The sequence below is a fragment of the Hoplias malabaricus genome, chromosome 3 (genome assembly GCF_029633855.1).
Source record: "Hoplias malabaricus isolate fHopMal1 chromosome 3, fHopMal1.hap1, whole genome shotgun sequence".
In the NCBI taxonomy this organism is placed as follows: Eukaryota; Metazoa; Chordata; class Actinopteri; order Characiformes; family Erythrinidae; genus Hoplias; species Hoplias malabaricus.
In genome coordinates, this window is record NC_089802.1 from 36393856 (window position 1) to 36416236 (window position 22381).

The 22381-nt window shown below is 39.1% G+C and overlaps 1 protein-coding gene across 1 annotated transcript in view; it reads right to left on the bottom strand.

Moving 5' to 3' along the window:
* Window positions 1–214: 214 nt before the first annotated feature.
* Window positions 215–22381, bottom strand: part of sh3bp1 (SH3-domain binding protein 1) — a 64803-nt gene continuing 42636 nt past the window's right edge. The window contains exons 14-18 of the mRNA XM_066664690.1: window positions 18674–18787; window positions 18423–18520; window positions 6036–6156; window positions 4399–4685; window positions 215–3698 (exon numbers count right to left, since the gene is read on the bottom strand). Coding sequence (XP_066520787.1) covers window positions 3385–3698; window positions 4399–4685; window positions 6036–6156; window positions 18423–18520; window positions 18674–18787 — 934 coding nt within the window. The 3' untranslated portion in view covers window positions 215–3384. The remainder of the gene's footprint in view (window positions 3699–4398; window positions 4686–6035; window positions 6157–18422; window positions 18521–18673; window positions 18788–22381) is intronic.

Sequence of the window (22381 nt, forward strand, 5' to 3'; positions counted from 1 at the left end):
AACACACCAAACTCCACACAGATGGTCACCCGGAGTGAGACTTGAACCCACAACCTCCATGTCTCTGGAGCTGTTTGACTGCGACCCTACCAGCTTCACCAGACACATATATATATATATATATATATATATATATATATATATATATATATATATATATATATATGACTTTTTAGACTAAAATATCTTAAAATGAAGCTGAATAAAAACAGACAACAGTTAATAACACAGACTATTCAACAATTCTGTATGTGTTTTTTTCTTTTTTGCCTTTAAAAATAGGGCGGCATAGTGGTTTCACTTTCATTGTCCAACCCCTATATATACAATAATTTATTAGTATGGTGTAGGGCCTTCTTTTGTGGCAAATACAACATCAATTTGTCTTGGGAATGACATATACACGTCCTGCACAGTGGTCAGAGGGATTTTAAGCCATACTTCTTGCAGGATAGTGGCCAGGTCACTACGTGATGCTGGTGGAGGAAAACGTTTCCTGACTCGCTCCACCCCAAAGTGGCTCAATAATATTTAGATCTGGTGACTGTGCAGGCCATGGGAGATGTTCAACTTCACTTTCATTTTCATCAAACCAATCTTTCACCAGTCTTGCTGTGTGTATTGGTGCATTGTCGTCCTGATACACGGTACCACCTTCAGGATACCATTGGATTCACATGGTCTTACTGTTGCAATGTGCAATTAATGAAGATTGGCCACCAGGCTGGTCCAATTTAGCCACAAAACCTCCCACACTAAAATGACAGGTGTTTCACTTTCATTGTCCAACCCCTGTATGTTTATTGATAGTACCTTTTAATTGTAACACCTGTTTTTCAGTTTGCAGCTAATATCACACATCTCTAGTGGAAACACTGCTATGATGACAGCTATGGTTTTCTGTCAAGTGAGCATGCCACTGACAGGAACACTGTGGTGTCTCCACTTCAGCGATTGGAGAGCTTGCAATAGCAGTTCCTGAGGTGTATGAAGAGATACTGGCCAAGAAGCCTGGTGGAGAGACAGTGTTGGCCTTTGCTAAATGGTGTAAGGCTGCTATTCAAAGTGACAAACATGTGAAAAAGAAAATAGAAAGCATGAAAGGTGAGGGTACCCTACTTCCCATTAGAAGAAGCAAGGCAGTTAAAGGACTTGTTTACTTGGCACATTCGTTCAAGTTAGAGTGAATATTTAGGCTAATGTTGGAAGTAATTAAACAATTTGGTTGATTTATATTACAGAATGTTTTAAGAAAGGTTTTGAGTAACATTTTATTTATTTCAAAGACAATTTTATTTGAAGAGTAAATTTTCACACAATAGCCTTCAGTTTTATTTATACAGCCAAAGGAAGAACTCTTCAGCTTTAGTTATGACAGTTTGAATTTTAGCGTTTGTACTCACTTGTATTCTATTATACAAATAAAACTGTATTTCTTTTGTCATTGCACTGTGTGAGTTTTTATTAAATAAATGTGACTTATTAATTGGTAATGTTTAACACTAGAATTAAGACTTATAACTCGCGTTTTAAGTGTTAGAAACTTGTGTACGAATGCTGTGTTTTACACTTTACAATAAGACTCTGTTTCTGCCATTATAGGTGTTAGTAACTCATGAATAAATGTTGATGTGTTTTACACTTTAAAATAAGACTGTTTCCGCTGTTATACGTGTTAGTGACTCATGTATGAAGCCTGTTGTGTTTTACAGTTTACAATAGAACTCATAATAAAGTTGAGTAAGCAAGTAAAGGATGGTTACACATGGAATGCTGTGCTAAAAAGATGCCTCTCAACCTCAAGGATCACAGTAGTGCCATCTTCATGTCTGGTGTACAGTACCACCTTGCAACATCATATCAATACCTGTCACAAACATGAGCAAAATGTCAGACAATGTGCTTAACATTTCAAGGTATACAATACTGCTAAGATTTTAGAATGTGAATTTTGGGAATTTCATGTCGTATGATAAACAACTTTATAATTAAAAGACATTCTTTTGGTGGTTAATTGATTAAAATTCGTGGTTAAATAGTTAAAAGTAGTAACTTATTAACAGATATCTGATGAAGCTGACAAGCTTAATGACGACTGATGGAAAAGACAAAGCTAATTATTACAAAGCTAACGTGTTTATTTGATAATCTGAAGTTTAATGTGTAGATTGATAAGGTTTCACTATTTGGCAAATAAAATGTGAGTTTTCCTTTTTATAAGGAAATGTGTTATAAATGCTTATTAATGAGTTAAAGGTTTTTACAAACTAATTAAAAACTGTTAATAAATAGATAAATGTAATCTTAATAAATGTAATTCAAAAGTGGTAACATGAAAGCTATACACACTGTGAAGCATAAAGGTGGCAGCTTTATGCTTTGAGAATTTTATTTTTCAGCTGGAACAGTGGCTTTCACAAAGGTGAAGGGAATTATTAACAGTTCCAAATATCAGTCTGTGTTGGCACAAAGCCTTCAGGCCTCTGCTTAAAATCTGAGAATGACAAGGATGTTAACATCCTTTTCGAAGATCAAAGATCGAAATTTTGGAAGGGACCAGCCAGAACACAGACACAGATCCAAAGGAACATCTATTGGGTGATCAAAACAAGGTTGTGCATCTGGATGCTCTTGCATCTTTTTCAAGGTCGAGGTGTGCCATGCTAAAAGAGTCCTAAATTTACTGAATGGAATGCATAATTATGCACCTTAATATATATATGATCTGTTTCAGTTCTGGGTGGCACGGTGGCGCAGCAGGTAGTGTCGCAGTCACACAGCTCCAGGGACCTGGAGGTTGTGGGTTCGATTCCCACTCCGGGTGACTGTCTGTGAGGAGTTGGTGTGTTCTCCCAGTGTCTGCGTGGGTTTCCTCCGGGTGCTCCGGTTTCCTCTCACAGTCCAAAAACACACGTTGGTAGGTGGATTAGTGACTCAAAAGTGTCCGTAGGTGTGAGTGAATGTGTGTGTGTGTGTCTGTATTGCCCTGTGAAGGACTGGCGCCCCCTCCAGGGTGTATTCCCCGCCATGCGCCCAATGATTCTAGGTAAGCTCTGAACCCACCCGACCCTGAACTGGATAAGCGGTTACAGATAATGAATGAATGAATGTTTCAGTTCTGTTCTTTATTTTGTTTTTGCCCATCGTCATGTTCTGATCACACGTTAAGTTCTGCTTGCTCATGTGTCTTTTTCCTGTTATGTTGGGTAGTGTGTATGTATGCAAACATTTTATTTTTTTCTTGTATACACACTCAAACACACTAGCATTTTTACTAGCATTATCATATATTGCTAGCATAATAAATCTAGAAACAGGAAGCCTAAACTGCCCTCCTCCCCACGGTTTCTGGCCTTCCAGTTCTGCAGATGGATGTAACCTGATCTACTGGACTGATGAGGAGAGCTGCTTCGGCAGCTGCTGAGGTGGAAGTGGAGGTGGAACTTTAGGTCTCTTCCCAGGGGGTTTTCTATGTGGTCCTCCTTCATGCATTGAAGCAAAAGGAAGTGAAGCCTGGGGTTTGGGCACAGGCTGTGCCTGTGCTTCATGAACTGTGGATAGGGCCAAAGGAAGGTTTCTTGGTACTGGCGTCGGAGGAATCGCAGCCTGGTTGAAGGGAGCAATGGGGGCTTTGGGTTTGCCAGAGGTCATAGCCATAGATTCTCTATGTGACCTATTTTGAATGAAAGACTTCCTTGCTGTAAAAAATAAAGGAAAAGAATAATTTTGTAGATCATACAAACACACATATACAGCTATACTGTAAGCCATACTGCAGGGTATTTGTTATTATAATGTATTGAATACTTGGTCCTGGAGTACTCCCAATTTATTTATAAGTTTAAGTATGTACAGGGTGGGCCATTTATATGGATACACCTTAATAAAATGGGAATGGTTGGTGTTATTAACTTCCTGTTTGTGGCACATTAGTATATGGGAGGGGGAAAACTGTTCAAGATGGGTGGTGACCATGGTGGCCATTTTGAAGTCAGCCATTTTGGATCAAAAATTTTTCAATGGAAAGAGAGTCATGTGACACATCAAACTTATTGGGAATATCACAAGAAAAATAATGGTGTGCTTGATTCTAATGTATCTTTATTCTTTCATGAGTTATTTACAAGTTTCTGACCACTTATAAAATGTGTTCAAAGTGCAGCCCATTGTGTTGGATTGCCAATGCAACCTTCTTCTCCCACTATTCAAAAGTTTCCCCCCTCCCATATTCTAATGTGCCACAAACAGGAAGTTAATATCACCAACCATACCCGTTTTATTAAGGTGTATCCATATAATTGGCCCACCCTGTAGACTAGAGAAAGCATTAAAATGTGCAGGACCTGTGCAATAAAAGGCAAAGTTTGACAGCTCTTTTATTAACGGAAGCCATCATACATTTAAATGGAGTGGTGATCTTCAGTGTGGGCTCAGGTGAACCATAAAGCTGCTCTGAGCTGCACTCTACAGGATCAGACGTCTTAAACTGGTTTGCAGCCTGAGCTTTGGGTTGAATTTTAGTCTGGACCTGGTACTGATTCTGACAGGAGACTGGATTTGGACTTGGGGCCTCAGCAGATGGCTGACTGACTGAAGCTGGCATATTACTCTCCCACACTGTTGTACCACGATTCAGTAGCCCAGTCTTAATTACTGGAGGACCAATGTCATTAGCTGATGTTGAACTAGAAGAGAGAAAAAAATGCATTTTAATGTACAATTCTAATGTAGATGGGATGTTGTGTAAAACATAAATAAAAAACAGAATACAAAGATTTGCAAATGCTTTTCATCCTATATTCAATTGAATACACTACAAAGACAAGATATTTAATATTCAAACGGATAAACTTTATTGGTTTTTGCAAATATTCACTCATTTTGAATTTGAGGCCTGCAACTTGTTCCAAAAGTGTTGGGACGGGGGCAACAAAAGACTGGAAAAGTTGAGGAATACTCAAAAAAACACCTGTTTGGAACATTCCACAGGTGAAGAGGTTAATTAGAAACAGGTGAGTGTCATAACTGGCATTCCTGAAGGGCTCAGTCATTAAGAACAATGTTTCTCAACGTACAATTCCAAGGAATTTAGAGATTTCATCATCTACAGTCCATAATATTATCAAAAGATTCAGAGAATCTGGAGAAATCTTTGCAAGTAGGCGGCAAGGCTGAAAACCAACATTGAGTGCCTGTGACCTTCAATCCCACTGCATTATAAACCAACATCATTCTATAATGCATATTATGTAATGCATATTACATGGGCTCAGACACACCTTAGAAAACCATTGTCAGTGAACACAGTTTGTTGCTCCATCTACAAGTGCAAGTTAAAACTCTACCTTGCAAAGCAAAAGCCATATATATATATAACACCCAGATATGCCGCCGGCTTCTCTGGGCCCGAGCTCATCTGAGATGCACTGACGCAAAGTGGAAAATGTGGACATGTCTGACCACATTTCAAATTGTTTTGAAAATCATGGAAGTCGTATCCTCTGCCCAAAGAGAAAAAGGACTGTCTGGATTAACAGCGCAAAGTTCAAAAGCGCAAAAAGGTATGGGGGTGTGTTAGTGCCCATGGCATGGGTAATGTACACATCTGTGAAGGCACCATTAATGCTGAAAGGTACATACAGGTTTTGGAGCAACATATGCTGCCATCCAAGCAACATCATTGAGTGTTGTTAAAAGGAAAGGTGATGTAACGGTGGTAAACATGCCCATTTTACAACTTTTTTGGAACGTGTTGCAGGCCTCAAATTCAAAATGAGTCAATATTTGCCAAAAAACAATAAAGTTTATCTGTTTGAACATTAAATATCTTGTCTTTGTAGTGTATTCAATTGAATATAGGTTGCAAAGGATTTGCAATCATTTTATTCTGTTTTTATTTATGCTTTACACAATATCCCAACTTCATTGGAATTGGGGTTGTATTAAAATTCAAAAGACATGACATCACATATAGCATATTGAATATATTCCTGGAATATTTTTAGCACAAGAGCATATCCCTGTTGAATGATTACCTGTCATTTTTTAAGATATGGGTAGACGTAGGTGGAGAGGAGGGAAATACACTGTCAGAAAGGCTTCTCTGAGGAAAAAACGGGGATAACTCTGGTAGTTCTGGAACCTCAAAATCAAATTCTGCAAAACAGTGCAGCACAAGTTGATTGGTTGCACTGACTACCACTTTCATTTCATTCAACAATTAAAAACTAGAAGTGATAACATAAAAAAAAAATAGAAGTGATATAATTTGTTATATATGTTACATATTATGTTATAAGTTGTATAATTTAAGTGATATAAATTATGTATAATTTTATATATGTTTATAACACAGTATGGTGTGTCTTTAATTTTTTGTCTGAAACTGTTGCATAAACACAATTGAAGATACAAAATTGTGTGTAATCACAAATAAAATCATGGCTATATTGATTTACAGCAATCACCAAAACACAGCTGTGAGGTTATTTGCATAAACATTCTACTTGTTCTAGACTAATACTTGTTCAATGAGAAAAGAATGCCATCTTTATACATTTATTTATTTTATCTAATTTATTTTAAAAATTCCAAAAAATGCCCCTTATTTCTCTGGGCTCAAACTCATATCAAATTGACTGAGGTATAGTGGAAATGTGTACTGTGGTGTGAGTTTTATGGAAAAAAATACTTATATTAACATGAAAATGCATAATTTACAGCAAGGTTGCATAATCAGAATTTGCAAGCACTAGACTGGCTTGTCTGCATTCTACCATTAAAAATTGTGAGATACTATCAAGTGAAACATTGATAGTTTGTGGAGCTGGAAACTAAAGTACAATAGAAAAGGGACAAAAGATTCCACTATCATAATGGGATCAAACTGTGTTCCTAGTCCCCAGATGATTAAGTGTTGTTAAAAGGAAAGGTGTCACATCACCAACTATTACACAGCAAATTCACCAGTGTTAAATCAACACCATTAGTGTAAAAATGATGTAAACACTGGCAGATGGACAATAAGCAGTTTTTTGAAGGCTACGTGACCCCTACATAAGCCTTTCATGACAATTGACACATACCTACATAAATATTTTTTAATATTTTAAAATGATATACCAAAAGGCATCAACTGTAATAAAAGCTACTTTTGAAAACATACACAGACAGTTTATAATGAAATTGAAAATTCTTACTTTGCTACTAACATACAAGCTATTAAGACATAAGCAAAAATAGATCATACCATAGAATGAAGACTTTAAACTACAGCCCACTGCTTTCATATGACCAGCCCCCTTTAACTACTATTTACTATTTAAATACTACTTTAACTACTATTAACGCATAGGGTGACCACTTGTCCTGCTTTGCGTTGTACTGTAGAGCAATTTTACCCTTTGTCCCACATCACACTTATTGAGCATTCTGTCCCGACCTAATTGAAAATAAAAACATGGATACATCAGTGGATTGGCGTATTCTTGGCTTTTGTTCAATAGTTCAGAGGAGAGCAATGAAAGCGGTAGTCAACAGGCTGAGTCGTATGCCAATCAAGCTGTTGACACACGCACGAATGCCTCCCCAACATTGTCAACAATCACAAACTGGAGAGCGCACTGTTAAGTGAGTTTAGGCAGCCATGAAAAAGAGATGATGTAGTTTCAGTAGTGAACGGACCACAACATACTCTTGGTTAAGACTGGTGTATGGTGAAGCAGAGACAGCTTTTTGCATTTTATGTCAAAGCAGTTTTTCTGTCAGGCATGGTAGAGAATATGATGTGAAGAGACATGGTCCACGTTCTCATAGAAAAACAGCACAACAACAACAAACAAGCAAATCGATGCAATTGTTTTTCATTAAACCAAATGGCACCCAACTTGATAAAACTTCTGTTGCAGAAGTGACGAGCATTTATCATGCATTACAACATACTCATTCATATCACTCTACCAACTGCAATAACAAATTAACTCCAGTCATTTTCCAGATTCTGAGATAACAAAGAAAACGTGGACGCACCAAAGCAACATCCATCTTAACCAATGTTCTTGCTCCGGTCTCCGTGGAAAAAATATACAAGTATACAAGAACTGTCATCACTGGTAAATTAAATAGACATTGTATACCACATGTTGCCTGGCCGTTGCGTTGAGTAGAGACCGTCTCTATACTAAGGGTCATGAATAGGTGGACCACGGTCCTATCTGGACCTGGACCTGTAACTGATAAACTATTAAGAGCTGTTGAATTTTGATTCAACAAAATTCTGATTAAATGTGTTAGTGTTAAAAAAAACTACAATGTGCTACACATAAATCAGCAAAACACCGACGAGGGTAAGTGCCTACCTGATGTCTGCTGTGAAGAGCTAGTGATGCAGTGGGTGGTTTGGGTACTCATATGATGGGCTCAATGAGTAACTTTAGATGTTAAGGGTAGCTGGTTGCTAATTGAATCATAAATGGCGGTCGCAGTCACACAGCTCCAGGGACCTGGAGGTTGTGGGTTTGATTCCCACTCCGGGTGACTGTCAGTGAGGAGTTGGTGTGTTCTACCCGTGTCAGCGTGGGTTTCCTCTGGGTGCTCCGGTTTCCTCAACACACTCCAAAAACACACGTTCGTAGGTGGATTGGTGACTCAAAAGTGTCCGTAGGTGTGAATGTGTGTGTCTGTGTTGCTCTGTGAAGGACTGGCGCCCCCTCCAGGGTGTATTCCCGCCTTGCGCCCAATAATTCCAGGTAGGCTCTAACCCTGAATTGGATAAGCGGTTACAGATAATGAATGAATGATTATAATTACAGCATAGTTCATTACGTCTGTAAGGGAACAGGGGGGACAGCATTCCCCTGCTTTTTTCCCAGGGAGGGAACACAATCCCCCAATTTTTTGAGAAATCCGTGTAAAGATAGCCCAGTTTCAGCTGCTTACTGGACGTAAGTAAAGGACAGAATCAGATCTGACAAAGACCAAGCCCGCAAAATACTCCTGAGCTCATAAGGACTAAATCCAGAGGCAAAAACGGTCACGCCCTTGTCCTGCCGTGTCTGTTTTCCCCGGCATGTGCTCACTTAGTGCATGGCTCTTGTTTGTTATTGTTCGTGTCTCTGCCCTTGTCCCACCTTAGTCCTGCCTCTGTCTCATTATCGTCTCCAGGTGTTCCTCGTTTGTCTTGTCCTGGTATACCCATGTAGTTTGAGTGCTCTGGTGTTGTGTGCGTAGATGTAAGTATCTCAGTCCTTCTGTTTACATGTGTCTACCCCAGTTAATGGCTGTCTCCTGTCTGTATTTGGTTAGTTCATAGTTTAGTCTTGTCTAGTTCCATGTATTTACCCATATTTATTTTGATTCTGCCTTCTTTGTAAATAAAATTCCTTGTGTTTACGTCCGTCTCCTTGTCCTCCCTGCTGTGCCGTGACAAAAAACAGAGAGAAACAAAGCAAGATTTCTGTGCACATGATGACAAAATAGAAGAAAACACACAGCTGAAGGAAAACAACGTAGCCGTTCTTCGCATCATATAAAGGGCCTATTTTTTCCCAGTCCACCCCTGCTCATAGGTGGTCCTTGGAGGTTTTGGTTTGATAATGGGTGGTAATTGGTCTAAAAATTAAAGGATAAGATTCTGCCCTCCAGCAATAAGATTGTTGGTTATGGAAACCAGTAAAGTCAACTGCAACTGCAAAAGTCATTATGGACTTTATTTAAAATATGCATTTTATTGTTTTTCAAAATCATTATATTATTTGTAAATTTTACTTGAAATGAAAAAAGGACATTTTATTTAGAATATTTGTTATTTATATCCATCCATCCATTTTCTACAGCTTATCTGGGTCTGGGTTGCGGAGGAAGCAGTCAGAGTAAATAAATCTTTCTGGGGCGATACCGAGGCGTTCCCAGGCCAGTCTCTCCAGCGTGTTCTGGATCTTCCCTGAGGTCTCCTCCCTGTTAGATATGCCCAACACACCTCTCCAAGAATGTGTCCAGGAGGCATCCGGACCAAATGCCCAAACCACCTCAACTGGCTCCTCTCAACAGGGAGAAGCAGTTTTTCCACTCTGAGTCACTCCCGGATGTTTGAATTCCTAACCCTATCTTTAAGGGAGAGTCCAGACACCCTGCAGAGGAAACTCATCTCAGCCATTTGCATATGTGATTTTATTCTTTCGGTCATTACCCAAAGCTTATGATCATAGGTGAGAGTTGGGATGTAGATTGAATGCTAAATCGAGAGGTTTGCTTCTGGCTCAGCTCTGTCTTCACCACAACAGACCAGTACAGAGTCCACATTATGCCAGATGCCGCACCGATCTGCCTATCAACCTCCAGCTCCATCGTTCCCTCATTCATGAACAAGACCCTGAGATACTTGAACTCCTCCACTTAAGGTGGGAGCTTACTTACAACCAGGAGAGAGCACACCACCTTTTTCCCACTGAGTACCCCGGACATCCCTGCTGCTTCACACTCGGTTGCAAACTGGTCCAGCAAGTATTAGAGGTCCCTGTCTGATAAAGTCAACAGGACAGCATCATCTGTAAAAAGCAGACATGGAATCCTGAGACCACCTGGCAGAGTCTAACCCCAACTGGGAACCAGTCCGACTTACTATCGGCAATGTGAACCAAACTCCTGCTCCATATATAGGGACTGGATAGCTCATAGCAAAGAGCCCAGAACCCCATACTCCCAGAGCACCCTCCACAGAACATCCAGAGGGACATGGCTGAATTCCTTCTCCAGATCCACAAAGCAAATATGGACTGTTTGAGCAAACTCCCATCCACCCTCCAGGATCCTAGTGAGTGTATAGAGCTGGTCCAGTGTTCCATGACCAGGACGGAATTTGCAATGTTCCTCCTGGATCTGAGGTTTTCAGCCAGACTCTCTTCTCCGGTACTACTGCACAGACCTTACCAGGAAGGCTGAGGAGTATGATCCCCCTGTAGTTTAAACACACCTTCTGGTCTCACTTCTTAAAAAGGGGAATCACCACCCCCGCCTGCAAGTCCAGAGACACCGCCTCCGATGTCCACGCAATATTGCAGAGACGTGTCAGACAGGACAGCTCTACAACATTCAGAGCCTTGAGGAACGTGTGGCAAATCTCATCCACCCCGGAGCCTTGCCACCAAGGAGTTTTTGACTACCTTAGCCACCTCAGCCTGAGTGATAGACAAGACCTCCCCAGAGTCCCCAAACTCTGCTTCCTCTGTAGAAGATGTACTGGTAGGATTGAGAAGATCCTCAAATTATTCTTCCACTGCATAATGACAGACCCAGTCTAGGTCAACAACATCCATCCTATATAGTGTTGGTGGAAAACTACTTTCTCCTCCTAAGCTGTATGATGGTTTGCCAGAATCTTCTCTGAGCCGATCAAAAGTTGTTTTCCATATCCTCACCACACTCCTCCAACACCCGTTGTTTACCTTGGCAACAGCTGAAGCTGCAATCCGCTTGGCCCTTCGGTACCCATCAGCTGCCTCCTGATCGGTACCCATCAGCTGCTCACCTGGGGTGGCAGGCCGTTCTTCCCAATCATGCCTCTCCAGGTCTCACTATCATTGCCCACATGAGTGGTGAAGTCCCCCTGCACAACAATGGAGTCACCAAATGAATACTTTCCAGCACCCCCTTTAGGATCTCCAAGAAGGTTGGGTATTCTGAACTGCCTGTTCAGTGCATAAGCACAAACATCAGTCAGAGCCCGTTCCTCAACCCCAAGGTGAAGAGAAACTACCCTCTTGCGCACTGTGGTAAATCACAACATACAGGTGCTTAGCCAAGGGGCTATGAGTAAGCCCAGCCAGTTAGACTGGAAGAAAAGTGAAGTGTGTGAATTGAGTCATTTACTTGGCTGATGGCTTATGGATAGAAAGGACTTTGGTTGTCTGGGACTTTTCATTCCTGTAGTGTCTGCTATAGAGTAGAAAAGTAAAGAGGCTGTGTTGCGAATGTGTATTGTCCTTGATGAGTGCCCTCCTAATGGTCCTGGTACTGTAAATATTATGCAGTGAGGAAAAGGCATGTGCAATGAAGTGTGCAAATTTATCACCAACTGCACTTGAGAACATTTCTGTCCTCAACACTAAAATATTCATACCTCAACCTCACTAGTGATTAGTCCAATGACAGAAGTATCATGTATAAAGCACTACAATCAGAGTGAGTGTAAGTGAACGATGCAACTGTGCACTTCTTAGGGAGGGGAACAATAGTCACATAGCCCTAGACTTTATCTTAGTATGTAACCCCCCATATTTTGCCATGCTTCTGCCTTGGTTTCTCTGTCTGTCAGCTGCACCTCTCATTCTAAGTCTATGCTGCTGGGTCTCACCAGTTCGAGTCAGCGTTGCCCAAGCACAGCAGAAAGTCTTTGAGGCTAAGGGTTATTCCTTGTTGAACTTTACTGATATCCAAGAATGTTTCTCTACTGTATCTGACTGTTTTGTATGTAAGCTACGTGTTTCAAATAAACACTAGTTTGTGTCTGGAGGACTGGGCAAAACAGTCTGTCACAGTAGGGGATATTTTGCTTGACCTGGCAGTTTAATTCAGTTCTTTTTGATTATTAGTGTGCATATGGTTAAACAACCATTTAATTTTGGAATTTTTGTTTAGACTTTAAATGGTGTAGCTGGTATGTTCTGCCACCAACATTGGCATCATTTTAATATTCCCTCTGTCAATATATTTAGTATTAAACTGATGAAAATATTTTAAATCTATCTATCTGTCTATCTATCTATCTATCTATCTATCTATTTTTGCCAATACATCGTTCTCTCTCGCATATATGTACACATACTCTCTCTCTCTCTCTCTCTCTCTCTCTCTCACACACACACACACACACACACACACACACACATGCACACATTATAAACACAAATTTTCAGTCCCCAATCCCCCACACGCAAACACAATTAATCCATAAAATAGGCCACTGTATTCTAATAAATAACTCTGAAAATTTCTCCAATATGAAGTCCTAAACACAAATTCATTATTCATTATTCTTTCTTTCCTTATTACTTACACCTTCTTAATTTGTTTGTTTCATGTTTTATTTTATAACATGCATGTTTTTTGTCTCTTACACTATAAACTCTCAATCTTCTAACATTTAAAAGTAACACCAACATAACCTATGACTGACAAATAATTTCTCTCTCTCTCACACACACACACACACACACATACATTCATTCAGGCAAACATTAAGATGCATAACCTTCACATCACGCCCAATAACCTAACATGCCACAGCTTAAAATCAGCACATGGAATACCAATGGTAATAGATCCCAGGAAAATCAAGAGCAAAGAGAAACTAGGCAATATATATATATTACTAGAGGATCTACCACCAAAGAACAAAGAAGACCAAGAACATTTTGTTGATTTTAAGAATTACAATTACTTAATTATTCTATGTAACAGGTTAAAGCACTTGAAGTTGAAGCTGTTCGCTGCTATATGGAGTTTTATAAACACACTATTGCCACAAAATATCTCCTCACCACTTCCCGTTACGATATTTCAGGCAAATACAAAGATTCACATGAAATAAGACAAATTCGGCAGTCATTCTCTCTCTGTGCGTAGGGTATCCTGACGCCAGGTGTACTTATAGGCACGTCTTGTTCGCAAACCAGTTTATGTCAGTGGAAACGTGCTGAATTATTCCAAAGTTAATTCACAAACTGGAATGTAAAATATGGCTGAACTAACAACAGATGGTGTGGTAGCGCAACCTTAAGTTCTCTCTGTGAAATATGGCTAATCTACCAGTTCCTACTCGTGCATGTGTGTTTCAACATTAGAAGTCAGGCACTCACGCACTCACTCACTCATTCAATCATTCAGTCAGTCACTGAGCAAAAATGCCTCTTCTAGGCCAGCCCGATAGGCAATCTGGCAAAAATCAAGTTACAGAATCACCTTGAACACTTATAAGCATATATATGTAGTCTATAGGAAACCCATTTATCAGAATTTGACCAAAACATATAGATTTTACTTTACAGGGGTAATTTAATTTACTTGGTAATTTTAGCCATATATTCAGAAAATCATTCATCCACAATACCACTATCACAGGCCCTGAAGGCTGATTTATCATAATAAGTATTACTATTAACAATTATCCAATTATTGTTGCATATATCTATGGTCCCAATACAGACAACTCAATTTTTTTATGTTTTTGAAAAACACTCAATTCTTCAGACTTGCCAGTCATAATTGGTGGGGATTTTAACACAGTCATCGATCCACTGTTAGACAGATCAACCAATTCAAGAACTACATGCAATTATAAGTCAACAAAAACAATAAAACAGTTCATGAGTGATTTTGGTCTTGCCGATGGTTGGTGAATAAACCCAAGAATTCACATTTTACTCATTGGCCCATCATTCAAATTCATGCCTAGATTATATACTTATCAGCAACTCATTAAATCAAAACATCAAACATATACAAAGTCACACCTTTACAATACAGGGCCGTGCTTTGGTCTCAATTATCTTGGAAGAAAAACAACAAACTAGTTATTAGATGTTGCTTCAATACATCCATGCTCAGTGATCCTGAATTTTTGACTGATATCTAAAGAGAATGGGCATCTTTCCTAAAGGTAAATGATTCCCCAAAAATCCAATCTGCAAATCTACGGGAAGGCAGTTTTAAGAGGAAATATAATATCTTATTAAACATATAAGAAATATAAAAACACAGAAAAGGAAACAAAACTAGAGGGAAAAAAAATCAAAGAAATCGAAAGCATAATAGTAAACAACCCCACATAAGAGATATATATAGAGCTTAGAAACTACGAATGGAAGCTTAACATACTGAAAAATGATAGAATCTAGGCCTGGGCAATTAATCAAAAATTAATTGAAATTAACATTCAGAACTTTCAATCAACATAATCTTGACTATATCAAGAATATGGATTATTATTTCATATGGATTATTTTTATTATAAGTAAGTCCCTACGGTGTGTTCATGTACTGTCCCTTTAAAACCACGCTACCAAACTGTAGTCACGTGATTTTGCCACATGGAAGCAATCTAAACGCAGAGGCCGACCAAGTGACTCAAGCGGCTTGTACCAAGGAAAATCACAGCGTTTGTGGTTTGGACATGCTCTGTTTTGACTATAATTAAGATGATACTGAAATCACACACAAAATATAAACAGTGCTCTAAAAACAACAAAGGAACAAGCTCCCAGCATCATTAGAAAAAATATCCCATATTTAATACTGGAGCATATTTACTCTATAAGCAACGTCACGGAACTATGAGGGTCAAAAATACAAAAACAATATAATAGTTCATTAATCGTAATCATGGTAAAATGTGCAACTAATCATTGATTAAGGCACAAAAACATCAAATACAGCTTTAAATCTTGAAAGGTTTTAGCAAATCTCAAACAAACAAAGAAAAAACATAATAATACCAGTAATATTGGACCCAATGGGAGAAACTATACAGAATCCAGAACAAATAAACAATCCATTCAGAAATTTCTTTGAAAGAAACAATATTCACCAGACTATGACCCAAAACTGGAAGATATTAATACATTTCTCAATAACATTATATAACCAAAACTAAATGAAGTACAAAAACAGATATTAGAAGAACCAATCTCAGTAGAGGAATTATACAACTAATTAAATCAGATGCCAAACAATAAAGTGCCAGGTCCAGATGTTTTCGTGCTGAGTTTTCAAACACTTCTGGCTAATTTTATCTCCCAACAAATTCATTATCTGTAATCGTTTATCCAGTTCAGGGTCACGGTGGGTCCAGAGCCTACCTGGAATCATTGGGTGCAAGGTAGGAATGCACAGACACACACACACACATTCACTCACACCTACGGACACTTTGGAGTCGCCAATCCACCTACCAACGTGTGGACTGTGGGAGGAAACCGGAGCACCCGGAGGAAACCCACACGGACACGGGAAGAACACACCAACTCCTCACTGACAGTCACCTGGAGCGGGAATCAAACCCACAACCTCCAGGCCCCTGGAGCTGTGTGACTGCGACACTACCTGCTGCGTATGTATTTGGACTTGATAAATAAGGAAACATTTCACGTCATGGAGTGGTAATGGTATCACGCATCTTAAACACATAATTCCTATTATTCAATAAACTTTGGTATCAGTTTCCTATCTTACCCAGATGTTTGGTTTAGTAGTAATTAATTCCTTGAATATCACCAATTAAAATCTCTACTCAGGTCCAAACTTAAAATGACTGAACACGCATTTGACATAACTCCTAAAACTTATGACTTTATCAACATATCCTCTACAAATAAATGTCTAATATAAATATTTTATGAATATTTATAAATATTTTAATTATCAATAATATATAAAATTTTACCAAAACCAGACCAAAAAATTACTTTACCAACCAAAAAATGACGGACACTTTTGATTCGCCAATCCACCTACCAACATGTGTTTTTGGACTGTGGGAGGAAACCCACGCAGACACAGGGGAACACACCAACTCCTCACAGACAGTCACCCGGAGCGGGAATCGAACCTACAACCTCCAGGTTCCTGGAGTTGTGTGACACTACCTGCTGCGCCACCATGCCGCCCCACAGTTTATACAATATAGCAATATACAGTATACACCACACTTGACAAAAGAAGTTTAAGATGATATTATCTGTTTCTGATATATGTACACACTGTATGCATAATATCATCCACACTAATGTGACAGTGTACATTCATAAAGCATTTCGGGTAAGAAATCATCAGTATATTAGGGTTTTAATTACCTTCAGAATTATGTCTACTTGGCATCAAATCAACAATCAACATAGCAATGGAAATCTCTACTGTTCTGGACACCATTCTAACCATTGTCGAGTAAACTATCCTCAGAAACTGGAAATCAAGAAACGCTATTAATATCAAGCACTGGAAAATCTACTAATTGATCATATATCTATAGGTGAAAAAATGGCTTAAATCGAGAATAGGAACACTGATTACAGCTCAACCTGGACATTTCCTTCAACAGCAATTTTCCTTCCAAATTGATTTGGAAAACAGGTATACTGAGTGCTAACACCCAATTCCAAAACCACCTATATATAAATAGAGCAAAGGACACATTTTTCAAGTACATAGCTTCCATCAATGGCACATATATGCGCGCACCAGCAATTTTCATTCTCATGCTTCATTTATACATAAAATCTTAATAAAAGAAGATTAAGCCATAAAAGACCTGGAAAATGTGATTAATTTGTTTAACTCATTTTGATTGGTCTACTGTAATTTATCGATTAATGAAGTCACCCATGCTTCATTAGTATGGCTACAGTTGATCCAAGATTGAAGTAGTTTTTCTACTCACGGGGACAAAAAAGATTGATCATATTGCACCTCTACACAATTAGTATTATACTAAATACTAGCATCTCTACATTGGCTTCTAGTTCAATTCAGAATGCAATTTAAAGTAGTTTTTCCCTTTTATATAGCTGAAAATTTTCAGTTACCTACATCATTAAGAGACCATGAGATCTGCTGACAAGTTTTTCTGAGGATTTCTGTGTATGAAAAAGGGGTCAAGCCCTTTAGTAGCTGCCACATGAAATTAAGCATGTTTCCTCTTTCCTGCCATTTGGTAGTATTCAGTAAAAATTTTGTATTAATACCCTTTGGTAAAGTACAGTAGATTACATTTTTTAAAAATATAACACATTTCGTAACAATTATTTCAATGTAAAATTATGCCAAAAAGATCCTAAAATCTGATTGGACCCTCTCTAAATTAAACTTACTTTTGTCTGTTTAAAGTATCAAAAACCTACCCAAAATGACTTTTTTCATTCATTCATTATCTGTAACCGCTTATCCAATTCAGGGTTGCGGTTGGTCCAGAGCCTACCTGGAATCATTGGGCGCAAGGCAGGAATACACCCTGGAGGGGGCACCAGTCCTTCACAGGGCAACACAGACACACACACATACATACCTACGGACACTTTTGAGTCACCAGTCCACCTGCAACATGTGTTTTTGGACTGTGGGAGGAAACTGGACCACCCAGAGGAAACCCACGCAGACACGGGGGGACACACCAACTCCTCACAAACAGTCTCCCAGAGCGGGAAACGAACCCACAACCTCCAGGCCCCTGGAGCTGTGTGACTGCGACACTACTTGCTGCGCCACCGTGCCACCCCCAAAATAACTTCTCTTAGTAAATTTTAGTAATATCTATACCAACTACTGAACTTGCCGCTTTCTACTGCCAAAACCTGTTGATAACCCAACTTGACAATCAGTCAAGTATTAGTTTGAGCTACTTGTTGACCAAAATATCAAGTCCTGTCCATCATTACCTTCAGGAAAAAGGCTGTTGGAGTGTTGTATAAGTGGTTCTATAACTGTCACAACCTGGACTGAGGAGGCTGATGCCATGTCTAGCAGTGAGGTCTCACTGAAAATGACATAGATTATTACTGAGTGAAAAACAGTAATAAAAGCATCAGGTATTTATTAATACATAAATAAATTTTTAGAAAATTTTAAAACATGAGAGAATTTCTACTCAAAATCTAATTTCCTGATATAATGTACTGTGTGTACTTACCCTTCAGTACGTGGCCACAGCAAGTTAGGTCCCAGCACTATGGCAATATTACTTGGAGACATCTTGTTCACAGCCTGCTGTTCTGACAAACATGCCAGAAACTGAACAAGGTATCTGAACCAGGAAATAAAAGGTTAGCAATGTTCTGTCAAAAATTAAGTTTACCCAGTTTTTCACTTACACAAAGTTTCATGTCTGAAATTTTGTTCTTGAGTTTGCAGGTTAACAAGTAAAATGATTTATTGAGCAAACTGCATGTCTAAATCATCACACACTTCAAAACTTGTTACAATAACCTCAAATATTCTGATGCTGTATGACAGAGACAAATTTAAATGCAATCACTACAGAGGAAAATTGTGAAATACAATGCACAATATGCATAGAGTTTTAATAATAGCATTCAGAAAACATTACAATGCAAATTTAGAAACACATATAGTTTTATCTTTGCTTGATTTATATAAATTAAAACAATATATAAGGATATGTATTTTTAAAATAAAGAAATCATGTCACTACTAAATAAAAGGCCTGTAAACTTTTGTATCTATTCATTCATTCATTCATTCATTCATGTCTGTAGCTGCTTACCCATTTCAGGGTCATTGTGTGTTCAGAGCTTACCCAAAATCACTGGGCAAAAGGCAGGAACACACTCTGGAGGGGGCACCAGTCCTTCGCAGGGTGACACACACATTCACTCACACACTCACACCTATAGACACTTTTAAGTAGCCAATCCACCTGCCATCGTGTGTTTCTGTGACCAAGGGAGGAAACCTAAACTCAGCTGGAGCTGAGTGAATGCGACACTACCTACTGCGCCGCCCATTTTTCTAATTTAAAATAGTGACGCATGACCGAAGCAATGGTAGGTTTTCTGCATGCACAGACATTTGGGCCATTTGGGCATGCATTAATACCCAGATATTTGTAAATAGAATAGAAACTCTGCTTGATTTTTCAAGTGGGTTTTTTTGTTTGTAAAAAGGAAAGAGTGGGTAAAACAAAAGCTTAACATTACATATATTATAACAAAGGATTAACATTAAATATTTTAGGAACTATTCCATCAAGATTTTTTTATTCCAGCTTGTGTTTAAGATTAAAACAGAAGAGATCATTTGTTTTTCATTTATCTATCTCTATTGAAGTTAAATAAAACCAAAAACACTTGCATATCTCGTTCTGAATGTTCTTAAAATATTTAATGTTAAGTAAATACTTGTTTGTTTTTATACCTCTTCGTCCCTGTTTATACAACAAAATAAAATTGCTGAGTTACTATTCTATTTTTGAAACTCTGGGTATTTTGAAATATTCTGGTACATTTTTACTCATCTGGAAAAAGCACTGAGAATCAGGTTTGGAGGTATTGTAGAAATGTCCTTCACACATGTATCACACAGGTGGAGATTGTCTGTATCAGACACTGACATCTGAAAATATTTAACGTGCTATAGGAAACAATCAGGTCTGGTGCAGCCTGTTGTAGTGGAGTATGGACCAGATCAAGAAATGAAAAGTTTAAGACTCTCCACTCTGATAAGGATTTTGGAACAGAACCCCACATTCCACAGAATGTGTGTGTGTTGAAAGACTCTGCACCCCCCCACACACACACAAACTCACGCACACACATATGTCTTCAACCGAAGACTAAGCAGGACACACTCCAGTGACCCCAGGATGAATGAGTCACCACCTTCAACCCAGATGACTACTCCCCGTCTTCTTCAGGAATGCAAAGAAAAGGAGAACCCAGTTTATGGCGCTTTTAAGCCGAGGAGATCAAACAAAGTTTTGGAGACCAGGATTAAAGAACCCCAGTTTATTGCCATCAGACAGCGACTCCTTATTTTATACAAAATCAACAGATGGCCCCAGAACTGACCTTCTAGTGAACTCTCGCAACCCTAGTTCAAACCAGACAAACAGCATGGACCAACAGTGCCCCCAAGTGGACATTTGCAGAAATCATTAGTGGAAATCACGTTTCGCCCCGCCCCCCTCTAAATACATAACGGACGCGTCGGGGCGCCGCTATTTATAAACATGTTTTATGCAATATGTATTAATGTTACCCTCTGTTATTCTCAGGTGAATGTCTACTAACTAATGAAGTGATGTGTATTACTGTTTCAATCATGAAGGAAAATTTCTGTCTCTGTTTAGGAAAACGAATTAGTTTCTAACTTCTAGAATAGTTGGTAATGTACTCAAGATATATATATTTGATAAAAATAATCCAGTACACTCATTATGCTATACCCAATTATGTATAAGTATTTTATTTTATCCAGTATTTTTGTAAGAGCCAAAAATGTGAATTCTCTCTCTCTCTCTCTGAAACGTGAAGAAAGTCACGTGAGCCTCAGACCCAGGATCCAATCAGAGAAAGGAGACCTCCCAAATGGGCATGATCGCGCCACATCTGAAAAGGGGTCACCCAGGCCTTGGCTATGCTCTTCGTTTTTCTCTCTTGCAACTCTCTTCTCTTCTTTTTGCGCTCGCTTCCGAGCTTTGGTTTCCGGGTTCTTCTTCCGCTCACCTTTTTCTGAATCTTCTCGTACAGCTACCGTACGTTTTCCATTCCTTTGTCTCCTCTCTAAGTCGACAAGCCGACTCTCAAAGAACTCTAAGAAAAGGACCTCACGCAACTCCTAAGGGACGCCTTGTGCCAGTTAGCAGTGCGATACAGAAACTACAGAGTGACGTCGTGTAATTGTCAGTAATCTTTTCTTTGTTTATTTGTGTTCGTGTTTGTAGCCCAATCCAAGTTTTAATTTTACGACTGATCAAAGCAGGTGAAACTTATTCGTTGCCAGAATAAAAGACACCGCTAAGACAGAGGAAAATCGTAAAAAAAGTATAAGCTAAATAATTCGAGATTGGTTCTGGCGATCGGAGGAAAAACAGCAGACTTTCATCTTGAAGCCCCTTCTATCGGGAAGGATAAAATCCAGCCAAGCCAGCAGCTCTCTGTGAAGGGAATCCCCGGCTGACGTCACACCGTCCGAAGGACGGCGAAAAGTGGCTGACTCATCCGGGAGGGAATCTCCCCAATGATCAGCCTAACTTCAGCCGTGACAAGTCAAGCCCCAGAGAAACAACAGAGTGAAGATCTGCGGGACATCAGCGGCTGTGATCATAAAACCCGACAAAAAAAATCTGCAGAAAAGTAAGCTAAAATTCCTCATTTCCAGAGCTGAAATTGAATTAAATCTCTTGGTAAAATATTTTAATCAGACCATAACAAGCCTCACTCCCGAGTCATATCACCTATCACAGGCCGGAAAACCTGTCAGGAGGGCGTTGCAATAGTCTAGACGGGAGATTACTAACGTCTGGACAAGGAGCTGTGTTGTATGTTGAGTTAGGTATGGCCTAATCTTCCTTATGTTGAATAGGAAGAAGCGGCACGATCGAGCTACAGCGGTAACGTGATCTGCGAAGGTCAGCTGGTCATCAACCATGACACCTAGGTTTCTTACAACCTTGGTGGGAGCCACTGATAGGGACCCTAGCTTGATGCTGATGTTGTGGAGAATAGCTTGCTTGGCTGGGAGGACCAGTAGTTCAGTTTTGGATAAATTCAATTGGAGGTGATGTTCCTTCATCCATGTAGATATGTCAGAGAGACAGTCAGAGATTCGAGTTGCAAGTAGTTAATGAGTAGTTAATCGAACTAAGTGAGTTAATGCG